The sequence below is a fragment of the Gallinula chloropus genome (genome assembly GCF_964237585.1).
Source record: "Gallinula chloropus genome assembly, chromosome: 5".
In the NCBI taxonomy this organism is placed as follows: domain Eukaryota; kingdom Metazoa; phylum Chordata; class Aves; order Gruiformes; family Rallidae; genus Gallinula; species Gallinula chloropus.
The window spans coordinates 47,247,171-47,271,192 of record NC_140090.1 but is presented as its reverse complement, the minus strand read 5'-3'; the positions used below and the strand labels follow the sequence as shown (position 1 = coordinate 47,271,192).

General features: G+C 46.8%; 1 protein-coding gene across 3 annotated transcripts in view; it reads left to right on the top strand.

The window, feature by feature from the left end:
• MICU1 (mitochondrial calcium uptake 1) overlaps nucleotides 1-24,022 on the top strand; it is a 102,340-nt gene that overhangs the window by 72,533 nt on the left and 5,785 nt on the right. For all 3 annotated transcript variants that reach the window (XM_084265600.1, XM_084265599.1, XM_084265601.1), the window contains 3 exons: nucleotides 1,310-1,507; nucleotides 16,176-16,313; nucleotides 21,895-22,003. In XM_084265600.1, the coding sequence (XP_084121726.1) occupies nucleotides 1,310-1,507; nucleotides 16,176-16,313; nucleotides 21,895-22,003 (445 nt within the window). The remainder of the gene's footprint in view (nucleotides 1-1,309; nucleotides 1,508-16,175; nucleotides 16,314-21,894; nucleotides 22,004-24,022) is intronic.

Here is a 24,022-nt window from a genome sequence, read left to right as displayed (position 1 = left end):
GTTGTAAACTGCATTGCTTCAGACAGTTTATAAATATTTGTCTCCAAAATGCACACACAGAGCTTGTGGTTAAATGGGAGCACAAAGCAAAGTAAGAAGTTGCTGTTTATAGGGCAAAACCCCTTCTTCATATCACAGTACATATTTCAAAGAAAAAGAAAACCCAGAACCATTTTTTCCCCCTGTATATTATTTGCCCCTCTGACTCATTTTTTTCTGTAGTGGAAGACTAGCCAGTGTGTGATTCAGAGGCAGCATTTCAAGTGAGGTGAGCCCAGCAGTGGTATGCAGTGTTCTCCTCTGGAGCATCGTCTTTGGGGTTGTTCCAGTGTTCACTCTTGTTAGGAAAAAAATTGAACATGCCAAATACCACAATAACAAGGTTTTGGCATCCTTTTGACAGCCAGAGCTCTTGGCAGCTCTTTTCCTTCCTCCCAACTTCTGTTGGCAGGAGGAGGAGGAGGAGGCTGAAGGCAAAGCAGTGGTGTTTGGTGGAGCTTTGGGAAGCCTGTGCTGTTGAGGCTTATTGCTGGGCAGCACATCGCGTGGAGTTTTTATTCCCCCTCCCCCCCAGCCCACCTCCTTTCTCAAGCTTGTCTTCAATATGGGTTCTCCTGTAGTGTCCACTTGAATGGAGCGGTGCAGTCAAAGGTACAGGGCACTGCTGAGTGCTCAGAGGAGGAGGGTGCAGCCTCCTGGCATGGTTTGCTAAAAGCCTGGAGATATTGCTGTTATAATGTGTGTTTTCACACTTGGCTGTCTTTGTGCAAATATCCTGCTCGGCTGCTAACTGGGCTACTTCTGCATCACTTACTCTGCTGGCATTGTATTTGGTCTGGTGCAGCCTGTGGGACTTCTGGAGAGCCCCTTGCCACACAGCCCCAGGGACGTAGGAGCTTGAGAGTTGAGTGAGTGACAGGCAGCAAGGAGGGGGGTGCCCTTGGGTGGAAAACCCCTGGTTTTGTGCCCAAGTCTTTAAGCTTTTTCTTTCACGCAGTTGTCTTGCCTTGTTCTCTTCCTGTGTCTTTGCTGGGAGGAAGCTGCTCTCTGCTGACCAGGTGTAGGCATCTCAAACTGTGTGTATCACTTCTTCAAACTGGTTGTAAGTGTTTTATACTTGTTTTTAGAGAGGACTGAAAAAAAACAGAGCCTGAGTGAAGCTAAGCTTTTGGGTTGTCACCTCTTTTGAGAATTATTTCAGGAAGAAGGGAAAAAAATAAGGAATGCTGTGGCAGAGCCTGGAGTACCTGTACAGATCCTTGGTTAGCACAAATGGTTTTGGTATTAATGTATTCCCTCTTGTTTTTAGGTCCAGAGCATCATTCGTTCCCAAACCAGCATGGGCATGCGCCATAGGGACCGGTCTACAACAGGCAACACCCTGAAGACCGGCTTCAACTCTGCCCTGACAACGTACTTCTTTGGGGCAGACCTGAAGGGGAAGCTGACCATCTCTCACTTCCTTGACTTCCAGCGCAAACTGCAGCACGACATTCTGAAGCTTGAGGTTTGGGTTCATGTTTTCTGTAGGGTGGAGGGGGCGGCACGGCATGGGCTCTCTGCTTTTGTCCCTGCCTTCTAGTTTACTTGGCTATTCTGAGTGTTTTGACTGTGTAAGCATTTGAGCCTTCTGTGAATCCTGGTAAACAGGTCGTCTCTGTTAGGTGACCACTGCTATTCACCCTCAGGTTAATGTGCCCTTCAGTTGAACCGAAGGCAGCCTCCTGTCTCGGTGTTACCAGGAGTTAACAGCAGCTTCCCATCTCCCTGCTCACGGTCACACAGCTGGAATTGGAGTGCAAAGCTTTAAAATTTGGTTCTTTTGACTAAAGCGGGTACAGGAATGGCAGTGGGGACTCCCTTGTCTGTGTCTGAGGTCCCGGGTGGAGTGGACTCAAAAACAGTGCCCTTCTCTGGAGCAGGCTCAAGGGTTGGGCTTGGCTCAAGGATTTTGTGTAGAAGAAACTCTCCTCCCCCTCCAGTAACCTGTTAAGATGGCAGTATTTGGAGTGCACTGCCAGTTCTTGCTGGTGTGTGAATGTCCATGTGCCTGGGTTGCATGATCAGCTAATGAACAGCATTTTATGAAGCTGCTGCTAGATCAGTTGCTGTGGCCTTAACCTGAATTAGTTCCCTTTTATTTGGAGTTTTATGAATCTAAGTAAGAAATGGACCCAAGGACTAACCTGTTTTCTGAGGGTGTTTGGGTTACTGACTGCATTGAGCTGGTCATTCAAGCGGGTGGTGTGGCTCTGCATTTGCTGGGGGAATAGGCTGGTTGAAGAAAATGCTCTTCATAGTCTGAAGACTGATTCCTTACTGCCTCTACAGATAGCAAATGAAATACAGTGAAAACAAAGCTGAAACACAAAGAGAAGAGAAACAGAGATGATTCTCTCCTTGTTTACCACCCCGCCCTGCTTTCCCACTGCTCCACTTACTCCAGGGATGGGCATTAAGTAGCATTGAAGTGTTACCCCTGACCCTGCTGGAGTCCTGTGTTCCCTTTACAGGTCTCCACTTTCACCCTTAAGAAGCCATTTTCAGTTTCAGTGAGGTATTGATGAAGGTTTGTTCTTTTCTTCCTGCAACACTTCAGTTTTAATTTTGGTTTTAGTGATTTCAGTCCATCTTGCGTCTTCCTGGTGAGCCTTAGTTGCCTTTCTAACAGATTAGTTTATAATTGCAGACAGTATGAGATATTTATGTCTTGGTAAGTTAATGAAAATTATAAATGCATCATTAGTGAATTCCTGACGGCGCCCACGAGCACAGCACAGTGCTGTGCTTAGCACTATGGATACTCCTTTGAACAGAAAAATTGACCTATGCAGCAGTAACAGTTCTGTTCTGTCAAACTTACTTTTTCCCTCTGAGCTCCTGGTGCTTAAGCACCATCTCTTTTCCTCATAGTTCTCATCAATTTAGGGAATACAGGCCTTTCACTGCCTTGGGTGTTACATAATGTGGCCTCTCTCCCCTTCTGCTTTTATCTCTCTTGACATTGTCTCCCACCTTCTCTCCTTGCTTTGCTTTTGATGTCTTTGTTCACGGTGAAGTGGCTTTTCTCTGCCAGTGTCTAGTGGGTTTGTGTCACTCCTTTTTCAGGGAGCAGTCTCACCAACTCAGCTACTTAAACATGGGAGTTCAGAGAAGGGACATTCCTCAAGTGTTTACCATGACCTGTGCAAATCAGAAGAGCATGAGAAGTGTCCCAAGGAAATACCGTACTGCAGAGATTTGGGTAGCTCACATCAGTGATTTTTAATGACTTCCCTCATTTTGTGTGTCAATTTGGGTAACGAGCCTGTGAGCTCAGTGGGCATTTGCCAGCCCTGGCACATCATCTCTGCATCCTTTTCTTAGCGTGGTCAGTGTTAACAGCAGATAAGCAGGAGCAGAAAAAAGCTGGTGGCAGATCTACTGGGGTTTCAGCTGAACTCCTGTACCCTCAGCGACTCGCCCCTCGCTGCCTTAGCAAAGTTAGTACATGGTCTGAAGCTGGGCTGTCAAGTTTAAAACCAAGTTTTGTTCGTGTTCATTATCTGAACTCCAGAAAAGGCTTTGGGGAAATGCACTGTGAGCAGGTCTGAAGACTTATCTCCCGGGGCTGGTGCGGCCCCCAAGGGATATGGTACCTCTCTTCCCAAACAGGGATGCTCACTTTCTCTCTCCCAAAAGAAATCCAATTTAATAAGACCTTCTTTAAAGCTGTCTTCCCCTCAGCTCAGGATCCAGGCATATCTGCAGTGAATATGCTTGAAAGCTGGTTTCTTCTGCTGACTGAAGGTAGAACAATAGCATCTGACCATCTGAACCCACTTTCCTCCTACTGATTTTAGGTCTTCTTTTTTTTTTAACGAAGTATATTTCTTTTTGAGATGGAGCAGAAATTTCTCAGAGGAATTAGATCAGGCAAAGCCCTGAACATTGCAGTGTTCTTAAGTAACCATAGCCTGGTGTGGTGTTCTTCCTTTCTGCTTATTATGTTGATGAAAGTAGTTTTTCCATCACTTTATCAGCCATCAGCTCACTCATGGGAAGTAGAAGAATGAGAAAAGTAACCGCAGCCAGAGGGAGAAGGGAAGTGTCTAATGGCTTCTCACAACTTTCTATGGGTTGGCTGCTCCGAGGAAGCCATGGCCACCTTGTTGTGTTGTGGGGTGGCCCAGGTTAGCTAAGGCTGAGCCATGGGAACCAACCCTCCCAACGGGGCAGGCTCTGGGCACAGTCTTCACGGCGTTCTTGCTGTGTTCCTGGTGCCTTGCATTGGTGCCCATAGCAAGACTCCTCCTTGTTGCTTGGTGTGACAAGCAGTGATGAGGACAGGCCTCTGCAGCTATGACGTGCCCTGTCAGGACAGGGAATTTGGTTCAAACAGTGCTTTTTCTCTCTTTTTTGTGAGAGTACTCTGCGATTTTGGGAGATGGATAGGTCTTGGCATCATCATTTATGCGGTTTCTGCTTGTTAGTGTCTGTCCTAGATATTCCTGCATCCTTGGTGGACTGAGAGGAGTTGCAGCCAGCCCATAGATCTCTTCCAGCCTAAATTTTTCTACAATTCTGTACATGCACTATAAAAGATGCATTATCCTATTCCTTTGTTCTCCACATCTGTATTATCTCCAAAAGGCAACCCGAAACCTGCTAAAAGCAGTGATTTCCTCTCCATACTTAGTCTTGCTTTATTTCCCCAGGCCTTCCTGCCAGCAGTGGGATCTGTGCCTGTGGCCTAAGACTTTCATAAAGTAATTTTATTTCTCTAATTGCCTACAGTTGGATTTCTATAGCACATTGTTTCCTTGACAGATGCTCACGGAGGGCATTTGTTCTCAGCTGGATAGGTGGAACAGGTATTAATCCAGCCCTACGCCTCGTAGGTGTGGGGCTGTCTTCCTGGCAGGAGAGGTGACGCTGTGCTGCTGCACAGCTTTGAGCAACCCCACATCTCGATCTGGTGTGAACTAAGGTCTATGCTTCAGGGTGGTGGGATGCCATGAGGGGTTTCAGATGGGCTGAGGAGTCAAATCCTCGTGCGGATTTGTGGCCTTATGTTTAGACATAGGGATCTTTGCTTGCCTGAGGATCAAGGATGCTCCTCCCAAGCAAAAGGCCTTAAGCACTGGAGCAAAGAAGGAGAATGGGATTCAGTGAGGCTGTAGCACAGGGACCATGTCGCTGCTGCCTTCCAGAAAATCGCTGTTTTGTGTGTTCCATAACAGGTGATGGCAGAGAGTGTAGCTGCTTTACCCTGCAAACCCTTGTCTCTGTGACTGATTCCAGTTCAACTCCTGCTTGGTTGGTTTGTTATGAAGAAGGGGTGATCGTTGGTGCTGTGCAATTCCATCTGCATGTGCCTCATTAGAAAGTCCTGTATCACTTTGCTTCTCAAATTTATCTTAATTAATGCTGTGATTCCAGAAGGCCTCCCAATCTGATTTTAGGGTAATGACATGAGTTCCTAAGTGCCTTTCTGTTCCGAGTGCTGCTGCTCGGGTAGCTGGTACCTGAGGACCTGTACCAAGCGTTCAGAACTGTGGTATTACTGGGCTGCCCAAGATTTTTGGGGTTCTGTCAGGTTTTTATATGAGCTTGCTGACTGATACACATTTTCACTGATATGTTAAAGTAGGCAATGAAGCTTGCAGTAATGAGCTGTCTATCTCTGTTTGTTTCTACTGCTGTTACGGTGCATCTTAAACTTTCTGTATTTAAGGGTTTCTTGTTTGTTCCAGAGGGTGAGGGATTTGATGGGAAGGAGAGTGAGGTCGGGGTGCAGCATCAGGAGAGCACAGCTCAATAAGGGGTACTTGCACAGTTTGAGGGCTCTGGCCCTGGGGAACACGAATGCTGTGGCTGGGTCATGAGCAGTGGGAGAGGGATGTGTGCAAGGCTTGACGATGGTAAAGGCCAACTGATTGCTGCTGAGAGAAGCAATAGGTAAAGCACAGAATTAGAGCAGGGAGGGGAATATTAATAAGCTGTAAATACCATTAAAAAGAGCTGCTTTTTACATAACCAAAGAAAAGCCCAGAGCAGCTGGGCTTTTATGTTTTCATTCTGGTGTGTTGCCTAGGAGCGGCTTCTCTGCTAAGACAACGGATAGAATGTGTGCTTAGGGACTGTCTGTGCAGCGGCAGGATGGATGCTGGGAACCTGAGAGACATGTGGCACAGCCACAGAGGAGACCTGTTTACTGAGGGGAGACCTCCTGCCTTGATCCTCTGCTACCCAGTTGTCCCTTCATGCTATTACAGACCGATTTCAGCTTGAACCTCTTTCTCTTGGTCATTCCCAGCTGGAAGAAGCAGAATGGGAACCAAGGGGTCAGCGGATTGGTTTTCTTGGAGATCATACTGGTCTGTATCTGGCTCTGGGTCGCTCTTGTCATCCCTTGGGTCTAGCTTCAATGTATCTTCATGGTAAGCTTTAAGCAACAGCTCAGGAAGGGGAGAGGAACTTGACAGCTAGGTGTCCCTAAAAATGTCCTTACCAGAGTCCAAGTGGTGACAGGTTTAGTGCCAAGGAGAGACGAGTTAGCCAACTTATTCCTGCAGAGCTGCATACTCTCTTAGGGAATAGAAATAAGGCTGATGAGTGTGACTTGGTGATGGATAGCCATGAAGGAGCAGTGGATGACAGAGTTTAGTGACATCTACTGTTAAAAATGGGATCATCTGGCCACCGTGAACAGTTTCATGTCAGGGAACTCTGTAGTTAAGGAGCCACAGTGCAGCCTGTACATATGTAAGCTGGGAATTTCTGTGCAGGCAGTTGAAATCATGTTTTTGATGGTATTCAAAGCTTCTGGCAGCCTGCTTTTGTCTTGGCATGTGAATGGAAAGGGACCTCTGAAGCTTTGGGGTCACCCGTACAGTCTCAGGGTGTGGGAAAAAGCTGGCATTCCCGTTTCATCCAGCGTGGGCTAGAGGTGTGGTAAGCATTCAGAGTTGGGTGTTAGTGGGGAACAAATCTGGAAAACAGGAGTAAGCTGTGAGGCTGCTGCATGTGCAGCTTGAAGGAAGGGCAGAAGGGTGGTCTAGCTGTCAGTTAACACAAGGAGTCGCTATAAAGAAGACAGAGGCAAGCAGTGTCCATCCATCAGTAATCACAGAGCAGGTAATGAAGGGCTTAGATGTGCACCCCAGGAGGTTTTGTTTAAATCTCAGACACACTGAATTTCAGTCTCTTTCTTCATTAAGAAGGAAGAGTGCCAGGGGTGGGTGGGTGGGTGGTTCAGAGTTGGGTGAGGTACATCATCTTCCACCAGAGGCATGACGTAAATGCTTTTCCTAAGGAATTCCTCCTCAGTACAGGCTGCAAAAGCAAGTGGGGAAATCATCTGTGCCAGAGAAATCAAACCATCCCAGTGTCTTGTTCAGGAAGGTGGAGGAAGCCAGGTATTGGTGCGGGGTTTTTTTTAGGGGGTCAGGATGGTAGGAGCACATCAAGCATCTGTGCTTGGTGGGACATACTGGGGGTGCTAATGGGTGTGCTTTGAGGAGTGATGGGCCCTTAGGCTCCACTTCAGTCAGCTGCATACTTGACCTGCATGGGAAGAGTGTGTCTGGCTGTGTGGTCACCTCCCATGTAGCTGTTGGATTGAAATCACATGACAACACTGAGGCAGCCGCTTCTTAAAGCGCATCTTAGCTGGAGCTTGGGTCTGCTATGGGCAGTGACAAGTGAGTGGTTGGAGCACTATGACTGGCACGGACACGATGATGTTAAGAGCAGTGACACTAAGCAGGTACCCAACGTCAAGCTGAGAACATCCTGTGGCCAGCATACGAAGGCAGTCAGTGGTCTGGTGTGGGTCTGACACCTCAAACACATGCTTTGAGGTAATGCAGCTACTTGCCAGTGTTGCTGGGACATCACTGGGAATCAGGGGGACAGCTTTGCCTCATTTGGGATGGGTGCTTCATGGACTGATTAAAGCAGCCATTGAAGTGCCTGGAGAGAACACAACCGCCGTGGTATGTGCTGCCCACCTGGCTTGTGTTCGAACTGGGTGACTTAAATGTGGCTGTTGCAGCGGCTCTGCAGGGGAAGCCATTTGAGGATTTTATTGGAATTTCTATTTATTGCATCGTTAGTAGCAGTAGAGGGCTTTGCTCAGTAACAACAGGCTTCTTGGCTTTACAAAGTGTGTGTAAATCCCTTCCCGAGCTCCCGCAGTGCAGCATGCTGAGCCCTGTGCTCACGTGGGCAGCACAGCCTCTTGTAGGACCCTTAAAACAGAATCCTAAGAGTATAATTCTGATTAATTATGTTCCCATGAGAGTGTGTGTGGAGGTTTGGCTTTACCCTATGAGCCCACAAAGTAGAAGGGCTCAGCTAGTTAGCATAGATGCTTTTGTTTGTGTGCACCACAGTCATTTAACCAAGAGCCAAGTAGTCCCCAATGTTGATGGGCAAAGAGGAACATCTGGGTGAACATGTTGGGAGTTGGGGTTAGCTGGGTGACATACCTGGGTGCATAAACCCCCGTGGAGGAAGGTGGCAGACCGCTGCTAGCTTGTGCCTGGCAAGCTCAGCACACACGCAGGATCTCATGCTGGGTTTTGTGCCATTAGCGAGGTGGGACAAGCAGGAACTCTCTCAGAAGCTTCTGTAGCTCTGTGTTGTTGTTGTGGAGCTGTTGCTGAGGTGTTTGCTGTGTCCAGGCTAGCTGACAAAATCCAAGGGCATGTTTAGGGCCATGTGTTTTTCTTCTTCCTGTGGACCCCCAAGTACCATGCCTGTGGGAGCGTGGGCGATGTGTTTTATTCATCACAGAGAAGATGAAGCAGTTAACATGCAGCGGGCTTACTGTGCTTCCTTGGGTGAGAATGTCAGCCAGTCTCTTCACCACGACCCAAAACAGAGACAAACCAAGTCCTGCACCATAACAGCACGCTGAAATCGCTGGCTGGGAAGATACCTGCTACAAAACCTGCTTGCAGGAATCAGACTTGTACCTTGTCTTTCTGCCAAATTCATTAGTCCTCTTGCTCTCATTTCCTCTTCCCAGCTCCAGAGACTGAGCCGTTCCTTAAACCTCCGTGGGTTGCTGCCTGTGCTCCAGCTCCTGACTCTGTTTCTGTTGGTGTGCTAAGGCCATGGGAGCGGGATGCAGGCAGTCCCTTTTCTTTGCCAGGCTGAATCAAACTGCTGCAAACTTATTTTTCATGGCAAATTGAGTGCCATGGTGAAGCAGAAACAGCGTAAACTCTAACAAGTAGTAAGAGAGCTGTATTTCTTAATAAGATTGTGTGTATCAGTTCCATGGAGAGAGTTACTGGTATTTTTCAGAGTAACATTTTGGCTCTGGCACTTGCAGCTCCCCCATCCCCTCGGTGTGCTGCAGGGTACTGGGAACTCATCCTGCTGCCAAACTTTGCTCTTTTCCCATTCAGTGAGAGTATGTGAGGGAAAAACTGCTTTGTTCCCTTGGATGAGGCACTGGGAGCATTGTCAAAGGGGGAGGAATGGCAGGACAGAGCCAGGTCTGGATAGCAGCAGTGGGAGGTGGCTGCTCATCTCATCCCCCTCTCCATCCCAGCAGTCAGGCAAGGGCTTCTCTTTATCAGACATGTCCGTTCCCCTTAGTATTGCTGATTCTTTTCCTTTACATCACTTTCATTCCTCTGCTGCAAGTAATTTTAAACTGCAGATCTTTTTGGAGCTGGCAAGAAGTTATTTTGATTCATGAGGATGAATTTCAGGTGCAGCCATCTTTACATAACCTTTTTTAATTGCTCATTAAAGCGTAACAAGTTGCTGGTGATTGGAATTTTTTTTTTTTTCCCTTTCAGGCAGCAGTGGCATGCCAAGGTCAGTGAAACATCAAATCATCCCTCAGATACCTGGTCTGCTGGGATTGCTCTACCACTGGCAGATGTACACTTTTAACCTGGCTGCTATGTATTCGCTGAAGCTGCTCTGGGAGAGCAGAAGCAAAGTGTGAAATAGGGAAAGCGTTCAGAAGATTGGATTTTTCTCATGTGAAAATAGCTCCCTTTCATATGGTTTTGGGTTTGTTTTTTTTTAAGATGGAAAAAAAAGAAGCAAGCTGCTGCTGGTGGCATTGAGAGCGTTTGTTTTTCCTGACCTGTACAACCTGTGCGCGAGTTCAGGGACTCAGGGAGAGGATGGAGTTCATGGGCAATTGAATAATTTGGATGGTCTGGCTAATTTTACGAGACCTAGAAGTGATTCCCAAACCCAAGGTCTTCACGGTGCTGCCTGCCTGTCCCTGGTTGAGCAGGGACTGCCTGGCAGCAGGCACCATGCCAGCTCGGCGCAGGCTGTGTTGCAGCACACCGGGGTAGGAGCTGCTGCAGGCAGGGAGTTGCAGGCAGCTCGCTCCAGGCATCAGAGGTGGGTTGTGGTGGTCGTGCTTTGCTTCTGTCTGGGTTATCCAGCTCTGGATAGACTTTCTTAGCACTGCCCAGCATTGCGAGGTGATGCCCAGAACATGGTGGTTTGGGCTGGGTTTGGCTCTTCCTCCTTCTCATCCTTCCTGCTTGCATTTATCCTGCTGTTGGTACCTCTGATAATCTTCAGAGCTGTTTCTTCAACTGTTTTTTGAGGGGGGGTTTTTTAGCAAATAATGAAACTGGGATCTGTTGGTCCCATCCAGTGGCTCTTTGCAGGTTAACAGCCTGTATTTGGAGCAGTTCAGGTTTCACCTTGCAAAACCCAGTGGTTTAGATCCACGTGCACCAGAACCTTTCAGCGTTCATTCCTCCCAAAAATTGTATTTTGAAACCTGTGATCTTTCCAAATAAAAAGTCTTCAGAAACTTTTCCCTCACTTTCATTTTACTTAGGCAATAACTTGGTGCCTGTGCAAGTGTTCCAGCTTACTCCTGAGTGTATGAAATTGGTTTGGACAGAGGAGGTTGCTGGGGTTTGGGAAGATGTACGGTGTTTTCCCTGCCTTTGGCTTCCTCTGTCATAGTTGTATATGCAACTTGATGAGAGATCCTGGCAGCCTCCTTCTCCAGAACAGTAAACAGAGCCAGCGCTGCAGTACTGTGCCGATAAATAATGTATTACAGCCTGTCAAATAAAGCTTTCAGCAAATACCGCTCTAAAGGGTCATATATTGTGAGTCTGCATATTACCCTACAAATCATTGCTTCCCAGACCCTTTTGATTCCCTATTACACTCACGGTGTCTCTCGGAACAGGTCACCTCTTTCAAGTACCCCTAAACCTGACAGAATTAGTGTTAGCGGTATTTCTCCTGTTGGTTTTTGTTGAGCCAGCATAAATAAGCTCAAAAATCATCCCTTAACACTCTTCCCTGTATCCAGAAGTCCTTGTAGGTTGGTTGGTTTCTTGCCATCTCAATTGGAAATAAGAAGTGGCATGCACGTTTATTTTTTTTTTCTGGATGCTTGCTTTGGAATTTAGGGAATGTGTTGTTTGATTTGGTGGGCTTTTAGGATAAGCTTTCCTAGAAATTTAAGAACCTATTAAAATACAGCAAGGTATTTTGCCAGTGTAAGTGGTTAAAGAGTGTAGACCTTATGTTGCTGGGATGCCTGGTTGCAGCTACCTTGAGGTTCAAGAATATCTAGGTCAGATTTATGGAAGGTGGGTCTAGGTGTACTTCTGAAAAGTAAAACCCCTTTAAGTTGAAGATGCTGATTCTTGCACAGCAGGAGTGCTATGCCTCACAGCATTTGTGTTTAATATCCCTTCTAAAACTGGAATGTGACTGTTCTGTAGCCTTTCCCAGTGTTTCCAGACTCACAGAGGCCACGCAGGAACTCTGGGGTGAGCCAGTGTACTGGTGAGTCTGGGCAGGATGGCAGAAGCAGCTGCGCAGGTTGTAACCTCATCTGCATGGCTCAGCACTTGGCATTCCAGTTGTGGGGTACGTCCCAGGAACAGAGATCCAAGTCCCCATCTCGGGACTGCTGGAAGGGTTGCTGTCTGCAAACAACATGGGAGATGTCACCACTTGTTCTTTTGGCCTTGCTAGGGGACTCTTGGTGTCCTTGCTTCTCAGGCATGAGGTTTTTATGTCCTGTTGTGTGGTGATGAAGCCCTCCATGAGGGTTTTGGCAACAGTTTGGGCGATGGTAGAGCTGGTGCTGCTCTTGAGCACAGTGCTATCTGACTCTGAAGTGTTTTTTTAATACTTGCACTCCCTGATTAGACAGGGTTTGAGCACTGGGCTTTTGGGGAGATGTTGGTTAGGACAGATTTCATGAGGAGGGATGAGGACCAGCTGGCATGAGAAGTGTTCACCTGTGGAGTGTCTGGTACCCAAGCTTGACCTTTTTCTGAAGGAGGGATGTCCTAGGAGCAAGATAAAATTTCATCTTGCGCTTCCTTTGCGGAACACCACTGTGCCTCAGCAGAAACCATGTGTCCTGCTGCACTGAGCCCACACTGGAAGGGACAATTCAGCCCTTACCCAGTGACATGCCGGGGCTGCAGGTCTGTGCTCACAGATGTGATGCTCTTTGGACCCTTAGCATTCAATTCAAATGTTGTTTCCTCTTCCCTGTTTGTTTCTCAGATTGGAAAAGTTTGCGTTTATGAGGTGGGTGGTCCATGTCCATGGTTAAGGAGGACCCAGAGGAGGTGGTCCTGCCTGCACCAGAAGTCTCCTTAGCCATCAGAGCTGCTTCATTTCACAGCAGTGAGCCTCGCTGCTTGTGGGGCAGGAGGAGAGAGGGAAGGAAACCACTGTCTGGGTTTAAGAAGTTTCACCCATCTCAGTAGTTGGGTTCTTTTCTTTTTTGAATAAAGGTGTTTTCTCCTGGTGATGTCTCTGAACTGGTTCAGGCTGGATGCTTCTCAGGAGCATTGTCTCCTGCAGGAGAAGAGGGATTGAGTTGAGGTGGGGGAAGAGTGAAGGCTGGAAGCAGAGGAAATAGGGGGCTATTGTTTTATGGTGATCCTTGTGTCACCTTTCTATGAAGATATGTGGTTAAGGGGATTTGGAAGCAGAGAAAATTGCCAATGTGCTTCATTTCTCCTGCCACCTTAACCTCCTTGTGTGTTGCATTGGCATTTTTATGAACTTCAAAGTACCAACTATTGTATTTTAGACTAATTTCTTCAGCATCTCTGGAATCCCAGCTTGTGGGAAGAGCACCATAGAATGTTATATTTCGCTATTTATTTTATCCTTGCCGGTGTGTGGATGCAGAATCCACTGCTGGCACCAAGTGGCTGTGGGTGGGAGCTGCTCTGGAGGTGTTGGATTCTCCATCCATCTGTGGTGTAGAATTTTGGGGCTGTGGTTCAGAGGGGGATAGGAGCCCTGTTCTCTCCTGAGTTTCCCTGATGGTGGGGATGTCATGTGTGGGAGCTGGTTTGTGCCGACTGGTGCCCCATGATGCTGACTGGCACCCCATAATGCTGGGGTATGAAGCTATTCCCTTGGCTGTGCCTTTCCTTTAAGATATATAGAAGAAAAAAGGCTGTCGGAGAACTTGTTTGCTTGTAATAACTTAGTGTGCTCTTCCCTGCATCTGATCCTTGTGGGGTTTGGTTTTCTTCCCCTGAGTGACTGGAAAAATAACTTGTACAATAACATCACGTGCATGAAGGCAGTACATCATGATTACCTGGGGAAGAACACTTATTTTTCCTGCCTTTTCAAGTACCTTGCTGAATTTTAACACTATCATAGATTACATGTTGAGTACTGAAAGGAAAACCTTAATTACTGTAGGCCTTTGCACCCTCCTCCATTTTCAGGTGGGGACATTGGGCGAGCTGTGTTCAGTTGGCCAGATGTTCAAGAAGGCAAGAGAGCACAGACGTGGTACCTCTGCTCACAGACAGCTGGCAAAGGGGGTGTCAGGGCTAGCTGGCCTTGGCTTATTAAATCTGAAACCAAGGTTTTTGCACTCAGAAATCATTTGAAGGCAGGTTTCTTCATTAATAAACATGATAGCTAGCACACCAGAAAAAAAAATAGGCAGAACTGTCTCCCCAGGGTTTTTCTTCATCATCTTTGTGACATCCCCTGCTGATCCCTTCTGCAATGAATGTAAAAGCATCTGATGCTAGCTTGGAGGCAAGTTTCAAACTTTCTTTACTCATCACCGTGACTGTATTGGGGTTTTTTCCTCAGTTCAGCGATGATGATGATGATTGAATTTGGAAAGTGGTTGTTGGCCAGCCCTGTCCATCCTTTCCTTGGGTGAATGAAAGTACCTGCTGGGAAACGTTTGGGCTGATACGTGTCATGTTCGTAATGTAAAAGGATTAGTGGGTGCCAGGTAGCAGCAGGCAACCTTGCTGTGGGGGGAACTTGTTATGTGTCTATTTAGAAGTATTGGTCCAGCTGTAGCTTCCCACCAAGGAAATCCCTAAAACTGAGGACCAGAAGCTGAATCACAGAAGGAATTAAGATTCCCCCTGCCCCTGCTTACTCTCTAGCTAGCATTGTTGAGTAATAAGTGCTGCCAAAAAAAAAAAAATAACTTGGTTCATGAGTTTTTGATGGTGACATTTGAGGTGCAGGGGTTAGTTTGCCCTGAGTTTTACAGGCAGGCCTGTTTAAAGCAGCTTGTCTGCCTTCCCCCTGACTGCAAACAAACGCTGATGGGAAATCGTGGTGTTATTTGTAGCGTACCCTAAGCATTTAATTTTTCTCTTCTGGTTTATTTTGCCATCTGGTAACGCAAATCTGACCACTGCCTGAATGTACCTGATTACAATACAAACCTGAGAGATGTCGTCTCTGGAAGACTGCAGGGCTCTGTGCTGCCATTTGCGCTACCCTGTGGAGCTGTGCAGTGCGCAGGGGCACAGGCAGAGGACCAGCAGACTTTTAGGCACTGACTCAAGACTTTTTTGAAGCATATTCACTACTTAGGAGGTCAATTTGAGATATTCGGACCCAATTCTTATCCTTTAATAAAAGGTGCTATCTCATGCTGGGCTGAAACTTGAGATATTTGAAAGAAAAATCCTGTTTTGAGTCTTTTGAGCTGTAATTAGGGATATTATAGAAGAAAAGCATTGGTACTGCTTCTGAGACAGTGCTGACTGTAAATTCTTGTCTCTTGAGTGTTATAAGACATCTTCTCATACCTCAGGCATGGCAGAAAGGACTTACCTCTGCTTTTTATCAAAGGACATATATTTTGCCTCCAAACTATGCTAATAACGGGGCGGGGGGGAACCTTGCCCTCATCTTTGTATTAGCATGGAAATTGTAACAGCTCCTTTGCAAGCAGCCCGGGCACTGTATGGGGCAGCTGAAGAGGGCTGTATATTAACATCTGTAGCTTGTTGTGTCTGGGGCTCTGCCCACACAGGGACCGACAGCAAGGCTGGTGGATCTGCCTGCTTTCATCTCCCTGCCTTGATCTCAGTCAGGTGCCCAGCTGGCTGTTGTGGTAGCCACATAATTCAGTTGAGAAGGGGATTTGAGGCAGAAAGGGTGCTCGCAGAGGTGCTTCTAAGGGTCTAGAAGGGGATTTGGGCAAGGAGTACTTTGTGGGATGGAGAAAGGTGATGTTTGGAGCTCTCCATGAACCTTCTCTCGCTGAATCCACCTCCACAGGGCTTGGAGCAGAAAGGGGAGCTATCCTGAGGCTTAGCTTCTCCAAGGCTTTTTTGTCCTGAGTTATTAACCACTGGCCCCCTTTATGGCAGTCACGGAACCGCTCCTACCTAGACTGCCCTGAAAGCACATACTTGCACCTGAGCTCAGTCCCATGCGTTTTTTGGAGTGATTGGTAAATGTCACTGCAGAAGCCAAATTCTTGGGGTGCATGTTCAGATGTCCGAGCTGGGAAGCACCTATGAAGAACACAGAGTCTTAGAATAATGGTTAGGGTTGGGAGGGACCATAAAGATCAGGTATACAGTGGAGTATTTGTTCTAGCCTGGGTTCAGGTTAAAATACCCCTCCTGGCTTTTTCAAGCCCAGCTCTACAAATGCTGTCCCCCTGCAAGATAAAACTAGGAGGGTGAGATACAAAGACTTCTTCCAGAAGTTGTCCAAGGAGTAACACGTAGGGAAAATGCTGGCGTACTGATGGAAGTAAATATTCCAACGCACTAGGGTTTCTCCTTCAACAGTGTTTCCTGCGATGTTCACTTTTTATTACAGGGCTTTTTTTATACCCTTCCCCTGGATGGAGCTTTCTGCTGCACGGCCTTGTTTTCATCTCCCCTATTTTTTTTCCTCTTTTCCCCTTCCAGTTTGAGCGGCACGACCCAGTGGAGGGGCGGATCACGGAGCGCCAGTTCGGCAGCATGCTGCTGGCCTACAGCGGGGTCCAGTCCAAAAAGCTCACCGTCATGCTGAAACAGCTCAAGAAGCACTTCCAAGACGGAGAGGTCAGTAGCATTTGCTGCGCTTTTTGGAAGTTGAGATGAGGGCAGGTATCCCCATGCTGTGCTGAGAGCTAAGTCTCCATCACCTCGATTAAAGCACCCTCATGCCTTGTTGAAGCAGGAGATATGCTGACATCACGGATGGTGAATACTTTCCTAGCAGCAAAGGGATGGAAGAGGTGGGAGTGCAGAGGTCGGTGCCCATGTTGGAGTGTAGGCTTTGCCTCTGTTAAAACTGACGCTGCAATTTAAAAATCAAACCAAAAACCCTTCTGTTTGCTGAACAGCGTGATGGGTCTGGAGCCAGAATAAATATTGAAGACATTTTTCTAGTTACTTACTCGACCTTGAATTAATTAGCTCCTGGAACCAGGCAGTTTATTATGTAGTTACAAACTTATGTGAAAAATTATTGTAATTACTTGTGGTTCAGAGAGGAATAAGGGTGCAGATCCTACGCTCATTAATTTAGTGAGGGACCTTGGTATAAGACATCTGTGCCTGATCATGTGAGGTGAGTCTGGGCTGTGAAATTATTTCATTATTAGAATTCCACATCTGCTTCTATAAAGATGGATTGTTCTTTTATTAATGAGGTTATAAACAACCAATTTGCAAAATGAGAACAGATGGAGAGCTTTTGCCTGTGCCTTGAGTTGGTCTGGCTGTTTTAGAGCCACTTTCCTGTAAGATTGGAACTGGCATTTATTTCTTAAATGGTTGAGATGTGAAGTGTGTGATAAAACAGCTGTTGGCTGGGGTCCGGTCCTTTTTTGTCCCTTTTGGTGCCTTAACTGGACTCCTGTGATGTGCAGGAATCCACAGTTGATAAGAAGCTGCTGTAGTGACTTTTTACCCTCTGATATTCTCCCTCTTAGTTGGTTCTGATGGAGAATTTAGGTGTACTGAAGCAACAAGGCACACAGATGCAGTTCTTAATTTACTTAGTTACATTTGTGCCAGAGGAGCTGCGGTGCCGTTAACTTCTCATGACCTTGGGGTGCCAGAGTGAGCCGTTTTTGGCAGATTCCCTAGTGGCTGGTAGGAAAATAGGTTCAATATTTAATAGGCTGCTATCCATAGATGGTGTCAATGTGTCATTGGAGCTGAGACAGCAAATCCTGTTAATATGTGGAAATCTCACTCCTCAGACTCCTTGTTGCTGGCTTAAATAAGACCATTGATGTTGCCAGGGTTGCGGTTTTGCATCTGTTTGTTTGATTTTTGAGTGAGATGCTACAGATTTGGCTTTTCCAATACCTCATCTGCCCTTGAGTTTTAATAGGGATTATTTGATTTCTCGTGGAAAAAATGCTTAGCTGTGATGTGTCTCTAATGGAAAATACTAGCTCTGGTGTTACATTCCCAAACTGTTGATTCTTTTTCTGTGATTTGGGGTTTTCATATATGTGGGGTTTTATACATATATATGTGTGTGTGTGTATGTTTTACTGAATAGTAGCAGGGTGTATGAGAAATTAGGGAGAGGGAACTTATTTTGAAGATTGCCTTAACAGCAGATGTTTCCTCCTTCTGTGCATAAGCCAAGCCCCTGACATCTGTGTGACAGAGGAAGAACTTTTTTTGGGTTTTACCTTATTCCTCATCTCCAAATCAGCCAGATTGCATTTTGATTTGCAGCCAGCAGGATTCAGAGCAAGGCTTTGTCTTTATTCCAAGGACTTTCAAGGAGGGAAATTGGGGAAGAGCACAAAAACCCTGTATTTGCAAGAAACAAAATTGGTGGAAAACCACCGATGTAAGATTCCTTAGGCTCTAGAGGTAAGGAAATCCCCCAAATCCACAAAGGACCCAGCCTCTATGTTAACAGGATGGTTTAGGAAGATGAAAGGCTGCAAGATGTGCCAGTTGCTTTGCACTGGAGGCAGGTAAGTCTCTTTAGCAGCCTGGGCAACTCCAAGTCAGTGTTTATATAGAGACAGAGAAATCAGGCACTGACAATCCTCCACTTCAGCAAGTTTTGGCTCTCAGAGAATCCAGTCTGGTGCCATGCTTTGTCTTCTATACAAGAGAACCTTTTGATTAAAAGTTTGTGAGGTTTCGAGGTTTGCTCCCCCCACCACCACCCAGGGCATTTTAGAAGACCACGTCCTCTGCAGATTTGTGTGCCGCACTCTGTATCTGAATACACTCATGTGCTTTTATTGCATCACCTTGGCGCAGCTGTCAGTGGGTTTATGCAGCTTAACTATCCTTGGTAGGTCTGCCGTGACTGGAATGGCACTAACTGCCTTTCCAGCTTTCCCACTGACTCACTCGGGGATGTGCCTGCGAAGCTGTCTCTGTAAACGAATGGCGTTACTAACGGCAGAGAGCCGCCTTCTCCTTCCAGCTGCAGAGGCTCCATGCCAGTGTTGGGGCTTCCTCCGTGTTTGTAACCCTGACGTCTGCAGAGCAAGCAGCTGCTCCGGCCGGGCTCTGCTTTTCTCCCATCTTACAAAACAGGAGTGGAGCCAGCGCTATCCACTGCTCCCCCTTTGGTTTCCAGACCTTGCGGAGACATTAAAGCCACCCAGATGCTTCATTTATCCCACTGTGCTTCCCCGTTGCTGAACACCTCCTTGGTCAGAGCCATTTTACAATGCCAAAGTGTTTTGCAGGATGAATTTTTCACTAAATCCCTTCTTTTTGCACTCCAGTAGCCAACTTCTACAGCGACAAAGCTGTTTTACATTGCGACGTGCCCAGCCGACTCACCTGCTGTAACTCCCCTCTCCACCAAAAGCCATGGGGCCTTTGACTTGCTATTGCCTTTGGAGGGGAGTGGGAGTAAAGTGATTTTAACAGTGCAATGCTGAGATGGGCTGGCAGGAATTGTACCCAAACCCACCTGGCAAACTTTGCCTTGGAAATACCGCTTACCTAGTGAGTGCTTTTTTTTTCTTGATGAAATCCTATAAACATCATCCACATTGTCTGATGCAGTTCCCTTCTCTGTGCAAGGCAGCGCTGGCAGCCCCCAAAATGTTAACACTCTGGTTTTAATCATTTTTATCCATTTTTCCAACACTCTATGCCCCTGATTTTGGGGACGACATGTTTTCTTGTATTAATTGATAATCTGGGCTCACTTTTCTTTTTCTTCAGGAATGAAGAGCTGCCATGCTCTACTCTGTTCAACATTGCTTACACTTCTCCCCCTGGGGTTTCACTTACGCAGCTCCCTGTCTCCTAGTGAAAAAGGACTTGACTCATGGGTAGTACTTACAGGCAAGCTCTTTGGTTTATGTCTCCCTAACAGCTAGAAAACCAAGCTGACTCCTTGCAAACCAGCCATTTGGGGCATCATCTCCGCATGCTTTTTCTGTTGGGGAGGCAGAGGGTGGGAGCAAGGTGGGATTCTCCCCAGCTAAATCCTGGATTCCTGGGGTGAAAAGCCCTAAGTTGCACAGAAGCTGTTCGAGCTGTCACAAGACATGCATTGTGAGTGGATACACGTTCCTGGAGTTGGCTGATGTATTGCTGGAAGAAGTCACGCTTACAAATTGACAGCTTCATCTACAGACGCCTTGAAGCGATCGTCCAGATCCCATCCTCACTACCCTCCTTCTCTCCAGATAAGCAATTCCATGTGATTCCGAAGTAACACAAGGCTTTATTATGTAAAGGAGTGTCTGCTGGTCTTTCAGTGGAATCGTGAATCACTTAAGAAGAGCTGAGCAGTGCTACACAAATACATCAGGGAATAGATGAATTCCCATGCTCAGCACTTTGACTGATGGTGATCATTCATCTGTCGACTCGTCTGTGCAGTCGTGCAGACAGTTCCAGTCTCTGGTTTGGTTTTATTTTTGTAGCTGACAAGGTGCCAATGCCAGCATTGACTACAGGATTCATCAATAAAATATCACATTTCATAATGCCGGTGGCGTTTTTGCTTTGGAGATTTGGTACCTGTATCCATGCCAAAGCCCAGGTTTGTAGGGGTACCCCCATCATGGCATTTGCTTTTCAAGGTGGTGAAAGGACCATGAGTTTATGCATGTAAGCATGTAGACCTTCAGCATTCCCCACTGAAGCAATAGCAACTGTTTTGTGCAGATGTGGATGCTGTTTGGCCTTGACATATGCCCTTTCATGGCAGAAGATTCCAGGAAAACACAAAGTTAAGGGCGCTCTGCTTAGAATAGCTGTTGGGATACCTCATGACCACTATGGCAAACATCAGATGTCCTAAACAGAGGAGACAGCACCATAGCACAGTGTCATCAGCTTGCCTGAAAGTGGCCCTACATCTCCTGGGTCACTGTTAGTGCTGTGTTCCCAGGCAGGAGCATGTCAGGCACCCATCTGGACACCTACTATGTGTTTGCTATCTGAACTGCCAGGCTCTTCTCTCTTCCACACCTGCTGTATAAGACAGAGGAGTCTTCACAGTGCTTCCTCAAGTACTACCTGATTTATCTGACTATTTTAGGGTGGGTTTTTTTCTGCTAGGGTGGTATGTTCTTTACCCCTGCCATACATCTTTTAGCACACAGCTCAGAAAGCAGACTGGGTACATGTTTAGAGAAAGATGTGCAGTAACTGGCATTCTTGGGTGTTTTCAGCTCCCTCGTCTGTGTGTGCATTTTGCTACCTCATCCCTTTTTGTCTGGTTCTGTGAATCCAGGGCTGATTAAGCCTACTGTTGCATTTGTCAGTGTGCATGCTATGCAACATGCATCAGCGGTGCATTGCCACGTACTCAGTTACAGCAAAGACAGGGACAAGCTGAAATACTTCTCGGTAGGTTACAGATTTACTGTAGTTCTTCTGCTTACAATTCTAGAGGCGCAATGCCAGTACAGAGAATTTTTTAAAAGAAAAAAGTGCTTTTCCTTTCAAGAAATGATAGGTGGCTTCTTCCTGATGTGTAGCTATTGAGAAGAGGGTGAGTGGAGTTACGATGGATCATAGAAATTCTGTTTGATGGTATGAGCTGTTCCATCCAGCCCATGAAACTGTGCCATGTTATGCAGCTGGGGTTTTTAGTGTGAACAGTATATCAGTCTGTCATGCTAGACAGGACAGGAGGACCTGAGCCTGATTGTCTCTTGATGTGCTGACTCTCTCCTCCAGAGAGGAAGGCTAAGTGGTTATTACTGCTTCGCCTCTGTGGGCTCAGGTGAAGGCGTTCGGAGGCTGCAGCTCGTGTCCCAGCACTGATGCAGTGGTGTGCTGTATGGGTAAATAAATTGAGTGTTGTGTAGTGTAACAGTGTTGGTCAGCAATCCCTCTCCCTGCATGCTCCTCGCTGGTTGGATTGGCTCAGAGAGGAGCGTGTTGCTTGGTTTGCAGTGGCACCTGCTGGGACACCAGTTAAGATGTGGATCCCTCCACCCAGGAGTCCCTGAATCTGTTGGGAGAGACCATGAACTATTTCTTTCTTGCTTTGCAAGTTTGCAGGCCTAAAAATATTCTTTAAGGAATGCTCAGGTGCCAAGGTAGCAGGGTTTGGAGTGTGTGGGTGAATTCCCCTCTGGCTACAGCTTTGTGCCGATGAGTGACTCTCATTCGTAACCCAGGCAGTGTCACCATTTCCTTTTCCCCTCACCTCAAGACCATCTTTTCTCTGTCCTAGGGGCTGACATTTGAGGAGGTGGAGAGCTTCTTCACTTTCCTGAAGAACATAAATGATGTGGACACAGCTTTGAGCTTCTACCACATGGCTGGAGCTTCACTTGATAAAGGTACTAAAACCAGTGGGACAGACAGGCGCTGCAAGCTGGGGGGAGCGCAACTCTTGCCGTGTCTTTGGAGCAGGAAATGTGTCAAATGAGCCCAGGCTGAGAGGTTAAACATGTACTGACATCGCAGTTCCTCCCTGTAACGATGGGTTGAACTTGGTGCACCCAGGGATAAAGAGGGATATCGGGTTTTATACTCCCCTGGGTTTAGGTACAGAAGAGGGAGAAAGGCTGAAAAGTTTATAGCCTGAATAGAGGAGGAAGCGGTGATTTCGAGGCAACCAGTTGGTAAGCAGTGTGACCTGCAGCAGGGCTGTTCAGGCCTGATGTGTGTGGTCGCCAGGTGACCACAGGAGTCTGTCACAGGCTTTGGTACTAAGGCCTGGGCACACCAGTGTTTCTTCATCCCCATCTGCTGAGGTGACCTTTTTTCTCCTTTTACAAAATATTTGAAAAATTATTGTGGGCAAAGACGTGCCAGAGTCACTAACCAGCAGTGGAGCTGATGGTAGGAGCGTTTCAACCCTTGTTTTCTTTCAACTTTGCTTAAAAATAAGGGCTGTGTGGCAGGATGCGGCATTTCTGATCTGAAATCCACCTTTGGAGCTCCCAGGTGTGCTGGAGGGAAGGAAGGAGGAGCACTGGAACCCCACTGGGGTCCCAAACTGAGTGTTAAAGTCTGTCCAGAGCAGGCTTCTTCAGATAACTCATAGTCAGGAGACTGCATGTGCCTGGAGGAGGTGGCTGAATAAACCTCAGAGCTGGTCTTTTCTGAGGAGTTTGGTAATCACTGTGTGGTTTATTGGTCAGACCTACTCCTCATCACGTGTTTCTTTATCTGGGCTAATCCATATCAGGTATGTCCTCAGGAAGAACCCCATGCTTTTAAAAACAATTACATTCCAGCTCTCTGCTGGTCTGTCACACATGCATTTCCTTTTACTTTTTTTTTTTTTTTTTTAAGAGTTTGGGTTTTTTAAACACTCAAACTGGGAATATAAAAAAAAAAACTTATGGAAAACTCATAAGTTTTTTAGGCTAAGTGGAAACTCTTGTATACTAGAAAGTTTAAGCTGATGTATTTAGGCAGCTGGAAAATGAAGCGTGCCAGGAGTAAGCTACTCCAACCACTGCTGTTGTGGGAATATTAAGACATTAATAGGTTTTAGGGCAGTGGAATTACAAAAAGAATCAAATGTGTCATCTGTCTTAGAGCATACCAAAGGCTATCCTCAGCTTTGATTTTATTTTTTTTTTTCCATGGGGGGTGATAACCATCTGTACTCTGGCTTAGATCACTGGTATCTTAGGAACCTGATAGGTTTTGGGGTTTTTTCCATTTAAAAGGAAAAAGGAGCAGGAAATACAGGGTATGAAATGGGATGTGCTGCTGCTGCGTAGAGCCCTTTCTGCTGCGACCCATGGGGAACTAATAGCCCAGCAAATCCAATTTACTCGATGTCTACAGTAAATTAGCAGTTGCCTGGTCATGGAGTATGTATTTGTGGAGTATTTAGGTCTCTGCACAGCTGGTAAGTTGGTGTGATTGCTGCTTAATTACGTGTGATTAACGAGCTTTTGTTGGAGCCGAAGCCATCGAGCTGGGAGCCCTTTGCCCAGAGCCAGAAACCTTGGGCAGGCTTGGTGTTGTGAGGGGCACAGCTTTATGCTGCTCAAGGGCTTGGCTCTCCTCGGGCCCCGTCTGTACCGGCAGGGTCCTGGCTGTCAGGAGAGATTTGCCCTGAGCACAGGCAGAAGAGGAAGGATAACAGTTTCAGTTATCCTGCACATCTCTTCCTCACCTCTGGTAGCTGATGGGAATCTCCCCTCATGTTCATTTGCGGCTCAGCCTGGAGATGCTCCTGCGCATCTGTCAGGACACACCAAGAGAGCCTGGATACACTGTACCCACAAATCACATAAGAAATAAATGGGGGGGGGGGGGGGGAGTGTGTGTCGTCTTCCAACAGCCAAGCTCTTGCAAAGCTGCTTATTAAAAACCCACAAAGTTAGGCATCATAT